Source organism: Meleagris gallopavo, chromosome 19 (assembly GCF_905368555.1).
Source record: "Meleagris gallopavo chromosome 19, MGAL_WU_HG_1.1, whole genome shotgun sequence".
Taxonomy (NCBI): domain Eukaryota; kingdom Metazoa; phylum Chordata; class Aves; order Galliformes; family Phasianidae; genus Meleagris; species Meleagris gallopavo.
Genome location: NC_139422.1, coordinates 10,240,268 through 10,257,500, shown reverse-complemented (window position 1 = coordinate 10,257,500; position 17,233 = coordinate 10,240,268). Strand labels below are relative to the sequence as shown.

Here is a 17,233-nt window from a genome sequence, read left to right as displayed (position 1 = left end):
TGTAACTTTAACTTGTAACATGTAACTGTAACTTTACTTAAACTTGAACTTTTAACTTGTAACTTTAACGTTAACTTTTAACTTTAACTTAACTTTAACTTGAACTAACTGTAACTTTAACTTACTAACTTAACTTGAACTTTAACTTAACTTTAACGTTAACTCACCTCTGTGCTGGGAGCAATCATGGAGCAGATCCTCCTGAAAGTGACCCTAAAGCACACGTTCCAGTGCATCACCACCCTCTGTGTGAAAAGCTTCCTCCTAATAACCAACCTAAACCTCCCCGTCTCAGTTTAAAACCATTCCCCTTGTCCTATCACTATCCACCCTCATAAACAACCATCCCCCCTCCTGCTTATGCGCTCCATTTGAGTATTGGAAGGCTGTAATGAGGTCTCCTCAGAGCTTTCTCTTCTCCAAGAGAAACAATCCCAGTTCCCTCAAACTTTCTTCGTAGGAAAAGTGCTCCAGCCCTCTGATCATCTTAGTGGCCCTTCTCTGGACCCGCTCCAAAAGCTCCACGTCCTTCCTGTGCTGGGGCCCCAGGCCTGGATGTAGTGCTGCAGATGGGGCCTCACAAGAGCTGAGTAGAGGGGGATGATCACCTCCCTCTCCCTGCTGGCCACTCCTCTTTTAATGCAGCCCAGAACACAGTTGGCCTTCCAGGCTGCAAGCGCACACTGCTGGCTCATGTCCGGCTTCTCATCCACCAGGATCCCAGAGTCCTTCTCTACAGGGCTGCTCTGAAGGGTTCTACACCCAGTTTGTATAAACATCTGGGATTGCCCCTTCATCAGTGACATAAACAGTGGGGTTGAGTGCACCCTAAGGACACTGAGCTGTGGGGTGCAGTGACACAGCAGAAGGACCTCGATGTGCTGAGTAATATGCACAAATCCAAATGCAGATCAGCAGCTGGAATGAGGGAACACCCACCACCCAAACATGCTGGGGGGTGAAAGGACTAAGCATAGTCTTGCCCCATAGGGCCTGGGGGTACTGGTGGGTGGGAGCTGGACACGAGCCAGCAATAGGCCCTTCCAGCCCAGAAAGACAAATGTATCCTGAGCTGCATCCAAAGATTTGTGGTCAGCGGGCGAAGGGAGGCAATCCCCACCCCTCTGCTCTGCACTGGTGAAACCTCACCTGCAGTGCTGCGCCCAGACTTGGAGTCCTCAGTGCAGGGAGACATGGAGCTGTGGAAGCACATGCAGAGTACAGCCACAAACATGAACTGAAGAATGGAACACCTCTTCTATAAGAAGGGAGAGCTGGACTGTTCAACCTGGAGAAGTGAAGGCTCCAAGGTAACCTGGTAACAGCCTTTCAATATTTAAAGGAAAGAACAAGGGAAAATTGAGGTTCAATACAAGGAAAATGTCTTCTACAGTGAGGGTGGTGAGGCAGTGGAACAGGTTGCCAGAGACGTGGCGGATGTGCTTTCCCTTTCAAGGTGAGGCTGGGTCAGGCTCTGAGCAACCTGATCTAGCTGTAGATGTTCATTGTGGGGGAGTTGGACCGCATCGCAAACCTACCTGCATACAAGCAGTGCACTAACATGGGGCTCATGATGTTCATTACCTGCTGCACAGATCTCACACCATTGATTGGAGGAACCCAGGCAATCCTTAAACCCCATCATGCTGCAAAATGAAATCAGAAGAGACACAGAACATAATTTAAAACACTACAATGATGCACAGAATGCCCTTAAAAAACACTGCATGGATACAATTAACACGTGGCACTATTAATTACAGCCATGAAGTGGGAAGATATGGGAGCAGAAAAGTCACGTTTGGAGTCCAGATTGGAGATTAAGAGGTGAGAACCATTGAAAAGGAAACAACACACGTAACCAAAACAGCTGCTCTAAACCAGCTTGAGATTCTCCAGAAAGGCAGAGCTCATAGCTCTGAAATAAAGCAGGAATCACTCACTCCATTCTAAGGGTTCACCCCACACCCCAAAGGGGGCAGTCTCCAGGTTCAGATGCTGTTCTTACAGCTACCAGCCCTTCAATGCTGTTAGGATCCCCCAAAAAGAGGAGATCACAGCCCTGAAATAAAAGAAACCACTTACCCCATTCCAAGGACCAATACTCCTCCACACTCTGAAGTGAAGGAAGCGGCTTCTAGATACAAATGGCTACTAGCCCTTAAGTACAGTCAGGATTCCCTACCAAAAAAGAGAGATAGCAGCTCCACAATAGAGGGAAAAAAAAAAAAAAAAAAAAAAATCACTCACTCCATCCCAAAGAATAAGGCACACTCCAAAGGAAGCACTCCCCAGGTTCAGATGTTGCCCCTAGCCTTCCCAGCCCTTAAATGGGATCAGGGAAGGGTGGAGCCTGGCTCAGCCCCACCCCACAGCCAAACTGCCCCCAGCTGTGCTCACAGGGCTGCACCCCTCCCCAGGTGCTCCATCACAGCTTCAGGCTGGCTCTTAAAGTGCCGGTACAGCTATAGAACAAAGAAAATGAATAACATGAATGTCTGCCAAGGGAGGTTTATAGCTAGATGACCTGCAATAGCCCACATATTTTAATCCCAGTATGTCCTTGATGCCAATTGGTGACTGTATGGGAACTGCTGAGTCATGGCCTGAACATCTGATTATCACCTGAGGCGAGTAATGAGTCAGCCACGGGAGCACAGGTGAAGGCAATTCACCTGTGCTGCCAGAAGGGGCGGAGCCTGGCTCCACCCCTCCTAGACCCATTTAAGAGCTGACTGCCGGTAGGGAAGGATCTTTTCTTGAGATCCACTCTACCAGAGTTTCCCATGTGAGCCCAGGTTATGGGTGAGTGTATCTAGGTGAGTGTATCTATTGTTTCTGTTTCCTGCCTTGGTGTAATAATATCATAGCTAAGTTCTCTATTATACCTTAATGTCTGTATATTTGTTAATTGTACACTAATTAATTAGTTGATATTAAGGAGTAACGCTGGGGGAGTGATGCTGGAGCATCACTGGGGGGTGACATGAGGGAGCGTTGGGGCTGATGTTTGGGGTGAAATAGGGAGGGTTTAGGACTGGAGTTTGGGGGAAAATGTTAAGGATTTGGGGCTGATATTTGGGATGAAATAATGAGGTTTTTGGAAGCTCAATTTGGGGTGAATTAGCAAGGACATGAACCTGGAGTTTGGTGTGAAATGCTCATGGTTTGGGGCTGGAGTATGAGGTGAAATGGGCTTTGGAGCTTATCTGGATGGTAGTTTTCAATGTAAAAAATATGTTCTTTACAGTTTCCTTGCAGGAAGAGGATAAAGAAAAGTCTGCTTTCACACAGGAGGAGATATGATATACCTTCAGCAGACTCCCACAGGGGTGTAAACATTCTCCCACTATTGCTCAAGCCACCTCAGTGAACTTTGACAGAAGGTTTCACTGCCTTAGGATGTGTATCCATGTGTAGATGGTATTTTAACTGCAGGCACATAACTTGGAAAGGTGGGGGAAGTGGCAGCAACACTAGATGACTCAGAATTTGAGTTTCCACCTGCAAACTGTCAGGGACTAAGTAAAGAAGTAAAAATTTTAAGGCAGCAAATGCCAACAAAATTCTGCAGACTTGACTGAACCGAAGCGAAGATATGTGAACTAGTGTGAACAGAAGCAAAGCCATGTAAAATTTTACAAAACCATGTGAATTTCATGGAACCTCAGTGAAGACCAGTGATCCTGCAAAGTCTTCAGTGAACCAGGGCAGACTTCTGCAAAGCCCAGCGAAGACCCACAAACCTATACAAAAATACCATGAATCCTCATGGACAAAACAAGGAATCCAAGTGAAAACCCACAAAATTGTGCATCCTTTGGTTTATTCAGGTTTGGAATTTGGTAATGCAACCCAACTGGATAAGTCTCTTGTAGACTGGTAGTATTTTCTTCATGAATGCTGAAATCTGAATCAGTGGGACATTGTTCATGACCTATTACTCAACTCTTACCTTCTCCTTCCCTGGTTTCTCATTGCCTGAATACTTCTGGTTCACAGAAGACGAAAATGAGGAGGAAAAAAAAAAAAAAAGGAAAACGAAAATGAAAAAAGAGAAATAAAAATGAAAAAAGGGAAAAGAAAGATGTAGAAAAAGAAATAGAAAAGAATAATAAGAGGAAATAAAAAAGGAAAATGAAATAATTAGAATTATAAAAAGAAAAATTATTAGAAAAAGAAAAAAGAAGAGATGGGGTTTGCAGCACGGGGTACGTTTTGGGTTCTGGATGCGAAGTTTGACTCACATCCCATCCAGATGTGGGGCTGTAACCAGGAACCCATACTGCAAACCACGTAAGCAGACCCCTCAACTATGACAGCAAAAAGCCCAGATGCTTTTTAATACGCATGCGCCAGTTTCGGCACTGCATTACGCATGCGTCGGTTACCGACCAGCACTATGGATGCACCAGTTTCGACACGGCACTACGCATGCTCCAACTGAGGCACATCGCTACTTGTGCCAGTTCCTGCACTGCACTACGTACGCGTCACATATCGCATTGCTCTACGCGTGCACCATTTTGGATACTACACTACGCATGCGCCAATTGAGGCACACAACTACGCATGCGCGAGATCCGACACATCATCACTACGCATGCGTCAATTCTGACACAGCTCTGCGCATGTGCCAGTTCCCGCACTGCAATACGCATGCGTCATTTCAGCCAGTGCAAGGCGCATGCGGCATTGCAAGCACGCTAGTACACATGCGCCAATTCAGGCACCTCACTACGCATGCGCCACTTATGGCACAGCGCCAAGTATATGCTATTTTAGACACTGCATTACGCATGCGCCAATTTCGACACACCACTACGCACGCGCCAATTGAGGTACACCACTACGCATGTGCCAATTGAGACACATAACTACGCATGAGCCATTTCAAGTACGCCACTACGCATGAGCAATTATAGCACCGCACTACGCATGTGCCATTTCAGCCACTGCACTACGCATGCGGCAGTTCCAGCACAGCACTACGCATGCACCACTCCCGGCAAGCCATAACACTACGCATGCGCTAGACGGTATACGTCACTACGCATGTGCTGTTTTTGGCACCGTACTGCACATGCGCTAGTCCGGACATTCCACTACGCATGCGCACTTATGGATACACGATTACGCATACGCTTGTCTAGGCATCGCAGGACGCATGCGCTTATTCTGTCATGTTACTACGCATGCGCCGTTACCGCCTCACTTTTATTACGCATGCGCATCTGACAGCATACTTGTATGTATGCGCTTATTTGTCACTACGCAAGTGCGAGCCCGGCGCAGCGCTATGCATGCCCTAGTCTGGGTTCATTAGTACGCACGTGCCAGTTTCGATGCACGCCTACACATGCGCATGTGATTTGTCTTGTCACTGCAGGACGCATGTGCTATTGCCAGTAGTTTACTACGCATGCACTGGAGCAGCAGTACGCATGCGCCCTTCTGTTATAGTACTAGCCATGGTCTTCTCTTGTCTTAGGACTACGCATGCGCTACTCCCGGCACTTCACTACGTGTGCTGTGTTCCCTGATCGTGGCGGGCATCTCATGGTGATGCGCAACGGTGAGCCACTGTAGTTCCACGACGGGCGCAGGGGTCGCTGGGAGCAAAACCGTTTCGTTCCCGGGATGGGCTCGACCGCAAAACTCCTCGAGGAAAGAGACAATGGACATTCTGACTTGGAAGCAGGGAGAATATCACAGCGTCGGCGGTCCAGTAACTCAGTGTTCGCCCTCACCTCAGTGGCTTGCACATACGGGTGCTCGCTGTATGTTTCAGGGCGCATGCGCACTCGTGCTTAGAGGACTAAGCCTAGTAACGATTGGCGGATTAGCTGCGTAGAGCGACGAGAACGTACTTAAGCCACTTCCGCATGGTTGCGCAGCCTGCGGCATCAGAGACGGCCGCGGTTCCGCGAAATGGCCACACGGTGGCAGCAGAGACCGCGGAAAGTATTTCTCCGAAGGGATTGACGCAGACCTGTGGCACTCCTTGGCGGTCAGTTCTCTCTTGACGGGAAAAAGAAGAGGAAGGGTGGGGAAAAAAAAAAGACAATGAAAACCAAGGAAAACGTATCCAAACCCAGGAAACTTTATGGCTAAGTTCTTATGAACATCTGTGAAAAAATGATGGAATTGATGTTGTCTTTTTTTTTGTTTTGTTTTGTTTTTTTGTTTTTTTTTGCTCTTGTATTGTTTTCAAATATTCTAGCACCAAAATCTAACTACTGAGTTTAATGATAACGAAATGAAGGCATTGTTCCTGTGCCGGGGGAAGCGGCGTAACCCGCCGCGAAGCAGCGCCCCAGCCATCGTCCATCGCCCGTCGCTGAGCGGGGCGTGTCCTGGGGAGATGTGCGCGGCGCGCGACCTTCCTTCCCGGGGAGGAGGCGCGGACAGAAAGTGCGCTGCCCTCAGCCCGTGGGGCCCTCGTGGCCAGCGGAATCCTCGGCTTGTGAAAGGAAGGGTTGCTGGCAAAGATGCATTGCGAGGGAGGACTTACTGGATGTTGAGCTTTGCCGGTGGATCTGTTGCCGCATCGTTGTATTTTAGCCACTTAGCAGTTAGTACCTCTTGAGATAGTTGTTGAATGCTGAAAATCACATAAAATGCATTTTATTTCATCTTGTACGTGATATGTAAGAAGCGCTCTTTCTAAATCCATTTCTAATTCAGTTGAGATATGTTTTTCCTCAGAGAACTTGCATCCACTTACCTTGTGCCTGTTTAAGCAGTAGCAAAACACATCCGGGTGCCTTTTATTTGAACCACAGATTCTTTCCTCTTTATATACTTAAACATTCAGCTTACTGGAATATCAATGATAAGTACTTTGCACCTTGTATTAAAATTCATCAATAAATAAGGCATTTTGGTAAGATCATGTGACAAGCGGAAAGGTAGGGTGACATCAAATGACTACATGTATTATTTTAATGCGAATTAAGTGATGTAAGATGTGCATGCCAGTGGTCTTGTAGTTTGATTTGCAGCTGAACTTTTCTATCAATAGATATGGCTTTTTTTTTTTTTTTTCCTAGCATATGAACATTGTGTATCATAAGGATTATTTTCTTAATGAAATTCAGAAATCTTCTTTGGGTGAACTTCAGATATAATTTCTTCTGGAAGCCTAAGTTAAAGTTAAGAAATGTGGGTAGCAGCAGAACTATGTTTTTCTTTAGTTGTCTCCATTTGTGTTGTGATTTGTGGGCAATTTCCTGAAGGATTTAAACATTTTAAGTTTCAAGATAGGTGACTTTGGTAAAAAAAAAAAAAATAATAATAATAATAATAATTTAAAAAAAGACAAAAACTATATTCTGTCTTTACATCCTCTTGCTGTCTCCATGTAGTGGAAGTGCTAAGTCACAGCCTGAAACAGTGATTGAGCACCTGGTGGGAAGGCAGGGCCAGCCCGGGTGAGCTCAGGTGTATGCAATGCAATGGACTGAAGGACCAGAAAAGGTGGATCCTTCATTTAAGGTTTGGCAGTGGAGGTGTGCTTCCATTTCATGCACTGACCACACAGGTACAGAGTGCAGGTGGAACAAACCCTGCAGACCCTAGGGAGAATCAAAGGGAGAATCGAAGTAGGAGAGTGGTTGCAGAGGGGTAGAGAGGAGACATGCACTTTGAAGCAGGGGCCGCCTTGCTGGCTCTGCCTGTTGCATCCACTGCCGATATGTTCCTTCTTTCTCCTTTTCAGTGGTTTGCTGTCTCTCAAGGGTCAGTAAGTTGTAGTGCAGTTGCTTGGGGAGTTCCTGCTTGCTGTTTACTGGGATTATCTAAAATGGATTAATTATTTTTGTGTGTGTGAAGGTGTGTGCACTGAATGGAACTCGTAAACCTCTGTGCTGCTCTGAGCGCATAGTTTGCTTACCTGTGTTCCTGAGACATCCTGTCTCTCAGATCCAACACTTGGCCCAGACCTCAACCCCCATAGGAGCTGTAAAGATAACTGTATTAACACCCAGTGTAACTCTAATCCTAACCTTTACTCTGACACTAAAATAATATTTAACTCCAAGTGTAACAATAAAAATCATGCTAAAAGTCTCTAGTAAAAGTAACCTTAACCTTAATCATAATTCAAAAAACAATCATTAACATAACCGTAATCTTAACCCTAAAAGTAGCATTAATCACAGCCTTAATAACCCTAACAGTAATTCTAATAAGCCTTAGCCTAAAAAAAATCCCCTGAAAATTATCCAGAAAAGTCACTGTAAAAATAACACTGGCAGTAATTGCAATCCTAAAGGTAACTCTAACATCAGTGCTAACGTAATGCTAATCATAATGTAGAGTTAGGGTAGTACAAAAGAGGTGCTACCCTGTGCATGCTGCACAGTCCCTTCAGTATCTCATTGCCTGTTAAATGCAGGCAGCACTGGAGAAGCATGTTGCTCCCGGACGGTACAAGGACTGCAAGAACAGTTTTCTGTCTCTCATTGAGAATAGCAGGAAAGCTGAATTTCCTAGAACACCCTGGAACTCAACTCTGCTGCCTGCTAGTTGCTCAGATAGGTAAGAGCAAAACATAAACTCAAATGTACATTCATTATATAATGTGGCATGCTCTGCTTTCCCCAGAGCTCATTACTTTATGGTATCCCACTGGCTTAGCATAGATTTGTCCATTGCACTACACTTGCTTTCCCTGAGTGTTTTCCTTGCTTTGCCCTATCTTTTATCTTCCTTAATGTCTCTCAAACGTTGCTCGTCAGGATTTGAGTATTCACGAAGAAAATACTGTCTAGAAGCAGGCTATCCAGTCGGGCTGTAATGCATCTCTTCATGCCTTAGATCTCTCACTGGGGTACGGGAGCTTAGAAGCAGATTGGGGGATGGGGGAGGGTCAGACTGGGAGGGAGGCAATTCCCTTGCTGGAGTCTGAGAGGTGGGGCCAGAGCCCAAACCTGAATAAAGCAAAGGCCGCCCGCATCTGCGGGTCTTCGCTGGGGTTCCATACATACAACGTCAGCGCTCCCTTTGCGGCCGGCGCTAGGGACTCGCGGGCTCTAGGACCTGGGCTCGGCAGCCTGCGCCATGGTGCGCAGCAGAAAGGCCCTGGGCTGCCGAGCGCCACACCGCCGCGCGGCCTCCGCCGCTGGTCTCCGTGGCTGCGCGCTCGCCTGGCCCGCCCAAGCAGGGAGCGCCGGGGCGCCGCGGCGCAAGTTTGTCCTGATGCCGTTGTCAGGTGCGCCGGGCAACTTCACCGCCAGTTGCTGCTGGTGCCCGGCACCTCTCAGAGTCCTCTGGTAACTACCTGTCAGCGGCTGCCGTTCCGGTAGCGCGGGCTGTGGGCGGGCCGCGGGCGAGGCGCGGCCGGGCGGCTCTGTGGTGGAGCTGCCTGAGGGCGGCCAGGCAGGCGGGTGACGGCAGTTCTTGCCCGAAAGGGGCAGACTTGCTGCGCGTGCTCACCGCTAATCGGTAGCGGCCTGCCTGACTTCGTGGTGACCCTGAAGCGTGAGACAATAGAACAAATGGCTTTGGGTATGGGTTTAAAATAAACCAGCAAAGAGAAGATCTAACCCGAATGATGGCTGTGGGTGAACCGGCCAGGCTTTGATAAGGCTGTGCTTCCTACTGATAACGTGAATATATGTATATATATACAAAATATATTCAATTGCGCACATATTCTCAGAGGCATAAGAAAGGCTTGCCTGCAGGAAAAGAGAGTTTTTTTATTTTGCTTTACATATTGCAAAAGTATCGTTTGAAATGCATAGATGACTTTTTCCATTTGGAAAATTTAGGATGTTTTTAAAATGAATATATTACATTGTTTTCTTAAAATTACTGTTTTCTTAAAAATGGAGTTTATTATCAATTTGCCAATGCATTTGAGAAGATAATTACTTTTGTTCTACTTATGTAAGATATGTTCTTTTTTTTTTTTCCCCCAGAAGAAAATACAGTGTAGTGGTCTTTTTTTTTCCACTTCCATAAGCTACACACTTTGTTTATTAGCCTTCTTAAAAAAAATGAATCAAAGCTTACCCCCATGTTGAAATTTAATTATTTATTTAAAAAACAAGCATCATGGATTAGGATTTATTTGATTTACTGGGTTTTGTTTAGATCTTCATCCCTTATTGCACCAGCTGTGCAACTGCACAATTGCAAAAGCACCTTTTTTTTTTTTTTTTTTTTTAATAGCTTTCTGGTCTAGAATACTAAACTCTCTGTCACCTACAGAGAATGTGCCTTTCTGTTTGGTGTTAAAAGTGATGGCTACACTTCAGAGGATGTTATTATAGTACTTCTCTTTCCTTACTTCTAAGTAGAGATTTTACTTTAGTATTTATTTATTAATGGCCTGGAGCATCTCCGGTATTCATTTCTAAGAGTCTGTGATAACTTCCAAAGTTATTCCCTGTCTGCAAAATGCTGAGAATCTCTGCTAGTCAGAATTTTGTTAGGAATAAGATTTGTTTCACACAGCCTTAACAAAAATAATGAGGAATCTTTATTTTAAGAGAAGTATAGCACAATTTGAAGTTGCCGAGACTACGGGTATCACGAATCTGGTGAATTAAGCCCTTCATTGGTCTTTATATAAATCATACAAAATGGAATGCTATTACAAAGGCAGAATTAGATTAAGGAAACTATGGAAATTAAACAGAAAGTAATGAGGTTTTTTTGATGTTTAAGATTTATTACACTTTGATCAAAGAATCATTGAAGTGATGGCATAATACAGAAATCTGATATGCTGATCTTTTTCATTCAGAGCATCTGTGTTTGGATTCTATCCTAGCTGGAATTTTTAAGTGCTGTTGAATTTCATGGTATCAGACAGACTCAGGCTTTCAGGAGACTACTTAGAAAGGTACTGATCAACAAAAAAAAAGTAGTTTGAAGAGTTAAAGTGAGAATCTTCCATAGTGTTGTAATTTCTAGAGTCTATGCAGAGTCAGGGTTTCTTTCTTTTCTGTATAAAACAGAGATGATTGTGTTTTAAATGTTGATATTTTCATTTTAGGATGACAGGGAGGCACCACAGAGCAAATATTTGAGTGAATGCATGTATTCATTTTCACTATTTTATATCTGTTGCGCAGAAGGGAAGAGGAATAGGGTAAATGACAACTTAATTGCAGTGAAAGTGAAATAATTTAAGTAATATTATGTGTCATTATTTCCATAGAAGTACATTCTTCTGAAGGAGCAAGAGAAGTGAAATCTTGTTTGTGACAAACTTGTAAAGCAATGGAGATACTCAGGAAGAAGGAAAGTTGTGGTTTAGTACAAAATGTTGAGTAGGGTTGATTGTTATTTTTTCAATGAAGAGTTTTGTTTCTCTAGTATAAAAGCTACCTTGAAGCTGTTTTACTGGCAGTGTATATTCTTGTTCATTAGGGTGCTTTGATATACCAGCAGTCAGCTTTGAGTTTCAAGTGTTATTAGGTGAAAATTAATTTCAGTTGGCATGTAGAATATAGAAATATTGGTTTGCAATAAACCTGTTTGTGGTTACTGGTTGGATTTGTGTGTTGAAATTTAAGTTATGATGTAACTAACTCAGTACATGTAGTCTACAAAAAAATTAAGGTATTCTTTACAAGGCATTATTTTATAAGGCTAAAAAAATTTTTTTCCATTGACTTCTAAAACTGGAAAATCCCATACACAGGAGATAATCCTTCAATAACAAAAGCAATATTTAGTGATACTTTAGTTAACAATTAAATGCAAAGCATTATTTACAGTACTTAGCCATTTATCTTCCGGTAATGTCTTGCTTGTAGACGTAAGTTTTAATTTTTAAAAAGAAAGTTATAGCCACTAAAGTACAGATTCTTGCCAGCTTTGAGGATTAGTCTGGGTGGTGACTCTCCTGTCCAAACATTTAATAGTGAAATCAGAATAGTGTATCTAATGAGGTGAGATTATTTCCTAAGTTGGTAAATGTTACTATTTTAAATTTGATGTCATTATTTCTGTCTGAAAGAACTGTGACATCTACGATTATCTACATATATGAAGGAAAAAACTGTGTGCAGGAGAGAGCATGAAGATATGTCACTCCAGAAGTGCCCCACACATGGAATTCTCACTCTTTTTTGGCCCTGGAGTAAAACAAAAACAATTATATTTAAATTTTGTTCGTTGAGCATTATATTCTACACTTAGATGGAGTTGTTGGATGTCTGCAAGCTGCAGATTCTTCCTCTGACTGTCAGACATTGAGTATTACTCGGGGACAGCGATATGCTTCTCTAGTAACAGCAGACATTTTTATGTGAGAGGCTGGGTGAATAGATAAAGCTTCTCCTGCGTGGACCTGAGGGCAGCTGCCAAACTGCCAGTGCTTGGCCGACAGCAGGGCCCGTGTTTCTCGCGCCGCACCTTTCGCTGCGAAGGGCGGGCCGCCAGCCCGCCGTCCGGGACTACAGCTCCCGGCGGTCTTCGCGGCGGCGCGACCAGCAGCGCGGAGTCCGAGCGGCTCGCGCAGCATAGCGGACGCGCGCGCGCGAGGCGCCTGTGCGTCCGGGCAGCGGGATGTGTGAGAGCGGCTCTCGTCGTCTCTCTCGAGCGAGACGCGACGCTGGAGCGGTGAGGTCCCGGCCTCGCCGCCCGCATGGAGCTGAACAGCGCAGAGGCGGTGTCCACCCGGTTCCTCGGCCTTACTCAGCGGTACTGGAGCCAAAGAGGCGGCTCGGGCGGGGCGCGGCGTTCCGAGGGCCCGCGCTGCCGATACGGATAGGCGGTGTTATGTTCGTACTGTGCGGGGGGCCTGGGGATGGGGGCCGACGGGCTTTCGAGGGGTAGTGCTGCAGGCTCCTGGCTGGCACTCAGCGGAGCGCTGCGAGCCCCGGGACTCGGACGATTCCTCTGGGGTTGCTGCCGGTGGCGTGAGCGGAGCCGGACGGGACGCCCGCGGGCCAGAGCTCGCAGGGTGTTCGGCGTCGTGCTCGTGCAAACAGATGCCTGGAGGATGCCTGCGATTACTCGATTATTTAGCGTGCTTATGTCTGTGCCTGTCTCTTCAATGAAAATAGATTAACCAGTACGGTATGTCGAAGGGCTGGCAGGTAAAGATGTGTAAGAAGGAGACAGGAGAGTTAAAGAGGGCATGCAAGCTGTGACTTTGTTATCAAACAGTCGTAACGTGCAAGCTCATTTTTTTCTGTCACATCTCCTCCCCCCCCCAAACCTCCTCCAAGTAAAGTGCTTTCAGGTGTCAGAGTCCTAAGACACAAGACATTTGATACTTGAGTGGTAAAAATACATGTCTTTTAAGTGTGGGTTACAGAATATATGAAAACTTGCTTTGCCATTTGGCTTTTAGGACTGTTAAAGTTTGTAGGAGTTTCTGATGAAATCTGGGGAAAGCTTGTCCTCTTTCTCATCTGTTAGGATACAAAACCCTTGTTCATAAACAAGTGAGAGAGGGAAATAGAGTGTGCTCTATATACTGCACAAATGTGTTTAAACTGTTTTGTTTGATTTCTTGTTTCTCATCTATATTAAAACACATGGCGATATAAGTAAACTAACTTATTAAGGCAAATAAGTCTGAGCCACAGGGAAGCTAGCATATATTTCAGTGCTGGCAGTTTGTCCTAATACAACTACAGCTATATTTGAAACTGGCATAACTGGAACAATAGTATTTTTCTAGCATAGGTCAGGTCAAGACAGAGGAAGAATGTCATCTACTGAAGAAAATCAGTAAGAAAAACTAATAGTAATTACAGCATGTTTTTAAAATGAGATGATGTGATAAGTCAGAGTTGATGAGCAGAATCTCTGGTAACCAAGAATGGAAGCATGCACACTGGAATTCACTGGAATATGTGCAGTTATGCAAATAGCATGATAATCTATATTTTGTCTTTTCATAAATTAAGGTGCTTAGCTTTGTCAAGGTTGTCTATTTAGCATTTATGTTAGTGCGAGATTCTGCTTCTAATTGCTTAATATGAAGTAAATCACAAGTATGGTAGGAAGCAGCTGGGTTGATAAGTACCAAAGACTACCTTTTAAGTATAATTCTGATGTGAAAAGGATAGTGTGTGAAAGTTATACAAATTCTAGCCATTTTGAATCAGGATGCAGAAGGACAAGACTATTATTACAAAAGCACTGATGGATAACTGTAACTGACTTGCATGACAATGTATGTGGTGGTGAGCATGAGAAGTTCTTTTTGATCCTGTTTGAAAGCTGTTTGAAAAAAAGGGCATCTTTTGTTTCCTCAGGCTGTTATAGAATTTATTTGCTACCCTTAAAATAAGTATATTGAGCAAACAGGAGTTGAATGCACCCTTAGTTAGTGATGATATTAAACTGAAAGGTGATGTTGACTCCCTAGAAGTATGGAAGGCCTTCTTGGGTTCTAGGTAGGTTGGAGCACTGGCAATCAGCAGTGGCATGATATTCAGCAAAGATGCTGGGTGAAGTAATGCCAGTCACAGACTGAGAAATGGGTGGCTAGAGAGCAGCTCTGCAAAGGAGATCTGGGGTTGCTGATTGTCGGTGGGTGCAACATGAGTCAGTGTTGTACGCTGGGAGCCAAAAGAGCAAACTGCGTTTTGAGATGCATTAGATACAGCAGAAACGGCTGGTGAAAAGGGGTGATTCTCCCACTGTATTTTAACATTGGTGTGGCTTCACCTTGAACATGGATTTCAGTTCTGGGCTCCACAATGTAGAAAAAAGACTATTAAGATACTTGAATTTATCCAGAGAGGGGCAACAAAGCTGATAAAAGGGCTGGAAGTTGTGCGTTGTGAGGACAGAGAACGCTCAGGCTGTCTAGTCTGGAGAAAAGAAGGCTGTGTATTTCTTCACTTAGTCAAAGACTGAACTTAGAATTTCAAAAGTCAGCAACAGCAAAGTCTGCTTATCTACCACCAGTACTGACAGCGGCAAATGGTTGTTGACTAAAATTGCTTTTACAGTGATTTCCAAGCACACCTAGCCACAAAAATGAATTGTACAGAACAAAAGTAGAACAAAACAGAGAAAATCCTAGCACTACCACATTTACCCAACTTTTCTGTCAAAGTCAAAATATCACGTAAAATACTTATTGTCTTAAAATATATTGCAGTTGAGGTATTCAGTTTTCTTCATGAAGCATAAGCCAAGTTTCACATGAATTGCAGAATGCAGGAACTTAAAACCTAATGCATGGAGTACAATTTCTGATCCGTGCTTTCCAAATTCTCCCCAGGATGTGAGAAGAGGCTTAATCCTGTATGAAATTAAACTTGAGAACTCCTTGTTCTACCTGGAAGGGAAAAAAAAAAAATCAGATGTCCCTGTTTTTGTCTGCATAGATGCTAATCTTGAAATGCTCTTCTTTTACATTACCTTCTGTAAGAAAAGATGAAAACTCAGGTGTAATAGTTTCAATTTTTTTATTTACTGCAAATCATACTGAAGTAAAGTTTGTTTCATATGCTTCCCTTCAGATGATGGAAAGACTATGCATGTGCGAAACAGTGTAAAGCACACACCTTGTAAATTGCATGTGTAAAATGAGAGTAAAATGAACCATCTAAAACAGTTTTGACAGTTCAAATATGTAAATTATTGCTACGAAACAGCAACAAGTAAAAGTTAACTGTAATAGGCGGTGTGTCATGCACAGATACATTCAGGATTTTCAGTACTCTGGGCCATCTTCTCTGTTGCAGACTGAGGGGGCATAAGTGCTGCTGTTTGCTGCAGCTTCTGTGCAATAGTGTGGGGCTATTACAGGAGAAGTTTAATTCACAGGTCCAGTAGCAACAGTAGTAAGTCTAGGAGAAAAAAAAAAAAGTATTGCACATGAAGTCCTCACAGTGCGTGATCACTGTAACTAGAACTTAATTAGGTATGTTCATGCTTTGTGATCTAAGAAAAGGTGGTGTTTTTGATTTCCATTTAAGATTGTTTCATCTGTCTTGATGTGTGAGCTGAGTGGGCACGCAGTGTTGACCAAAACTGGCTGAGTGGCTGGGCCCAGAGTGTTGTGGTCAGTGGTGTAAAGTCTAGTTGGAGACAAGTGATTAGTTGAGTCCAGGAGTCAGTACTGGATCCAGCTGTGTTTGACGTCTTCATTAATGATTTGGATGTCTGGGCAAAATGTATGAGTTTGCAGGTGACCAAAAAAAAAAAAAAAAAAAAAAAAAACAAAACAGAACAACCTGAGTGCAGTGGCAGATAAACCACAGGGTTGTGCTGACATCTAAAGAGAACTCAGCAAGCTGGAGAAATGGACTAACAAACTTCTCATGACAAGACAAGGTGCATTTGATCCCTTGGAGTGCAAGAGCTGCTTTTGTTTAAACATCAGGAAGCATTTTTTCTGTATGGATGATAGAGCATTTGTACAAGCTGCCCAAAGACTTCTTTCTCTCCTTTTTGTCTGCTTCCTTTTCTGCGGTGGGGGAAAATGGAAGAGTTTTTGTCTTCAGTTACAGTGCAAGCTTTTTGGACCACAGGCTTCAATGTGTGTTTAACTTGTGGTAGCAGTGGTAATGAGAAGACAGTTGGACTAGATGATCTTATAGGTCGTTTCCAACCTTGTGATTCTATGATTCTATGTTTATTTTCTCTCAGATAAAACTCTTTAATATTTGTGTCTACAAAAAGTGCATCATAGGTAAGGTCAAATTGTAGTTGGTTTGGTGGCAAGGGCAAGGACCAAGCTTTTTTTTTTTTTTTTTTTTTTTTTTCCTTTTTTCTGTTGCGGACTTTTCCCTTCTCTACTGTGCATATTCCCAGTATGAAATTATACTGTTTTCTTGGAAGGTGTTTCATTGTGATCCTCAGGAAACTTAAGATTATTAACTGTTCACGTTCAAACATAAGTTTGTTGTGTAGGTCACCAAAAGCTGAAAGATTAAGTTATTATATTTGTGTTTATGTATGTCTTCCAGTGGACAAGGTAAGCACAAAGGTCTCAGACACCAAGTTAAAGAAGTGCATTTACTTAAGTTTAAAACAATGAGTTAATAGGTGAAATTATATAGCAAGAATAAAACAGAACAAGGCAATGCAACTAACCGTTACTACGTGAGGATAGTGATTAAGAAATACACATTTCCAATTGCCCTAATACTTTATTATCCAGATCCCCAGCTGCTGGGGAGCCCCGGTTGCAGCAAGGATTTAGAGCCTTTTCCAGCAACTGGGAGGTCCTATGCAGTGTACCCACTTGTAGGTGAGGTCTCCAGCTTTGCTGCAAGGGAGTCCAGCTTTTAAACTGTGA

General features: G+C 43.8%; 1 protein-coding gene and 1 long non-coding RNA gene across 18 annotated transcripts in view; one reads left to right on the top strand and one right to left on the bottom strand.

Annotated features, from left to right (window-relative positions):
* Nucleotides 1-5,292: 5,292 nt before the first annotated feature.
* GARNL3 (GTPase activating Rap/RanGAP domain like 3) overlaps nucleotides 5,293-17,233 on the top strand; it is a 49,490-nt gene continuing 37,549 nt past the window's right edge. For 5 of the 17 annotated variants that reach the window (XM_085239699.1, XM_085239695.1, XM_085239694.1 and 2 more), the window contains exon 1: nucleotides 12,431-12,663. In XM_085239699.1, the coding sequence (XP_085095825.1) occupies nucleotides 12,608-12,663 (56 nt within the window). In that variant the 5' untranslated portion in view covers nucleotides 12,431-12,607. Of the gene's footprint in view, nucleotides 6,011-8,916; nucleotides 9,276-12,430; nucleotides 12,664-17,233 lie in introns of those variants that run through there. The other 12 variants (XM_085239692.1, XM_085239684.1, XM_085239690.1 and 9 more) reach the window with 6 other exon arrangements.
* On the bottom strand, nucleotides 5,972-9,419 carry LOC116217651 (uncharacterized). Its single transcript, XR_004162350.2, has 3 exons — nucleotides 9,284-9,419; nucleotides 7,895-7,960; nucleotides 5,972-6,604 (listed from the first exon to the last, which is right to left on the bottom strand). It is a non-coding gene; the product is annotated as an uncharacterized LOC116217651 (long non-coding RNA).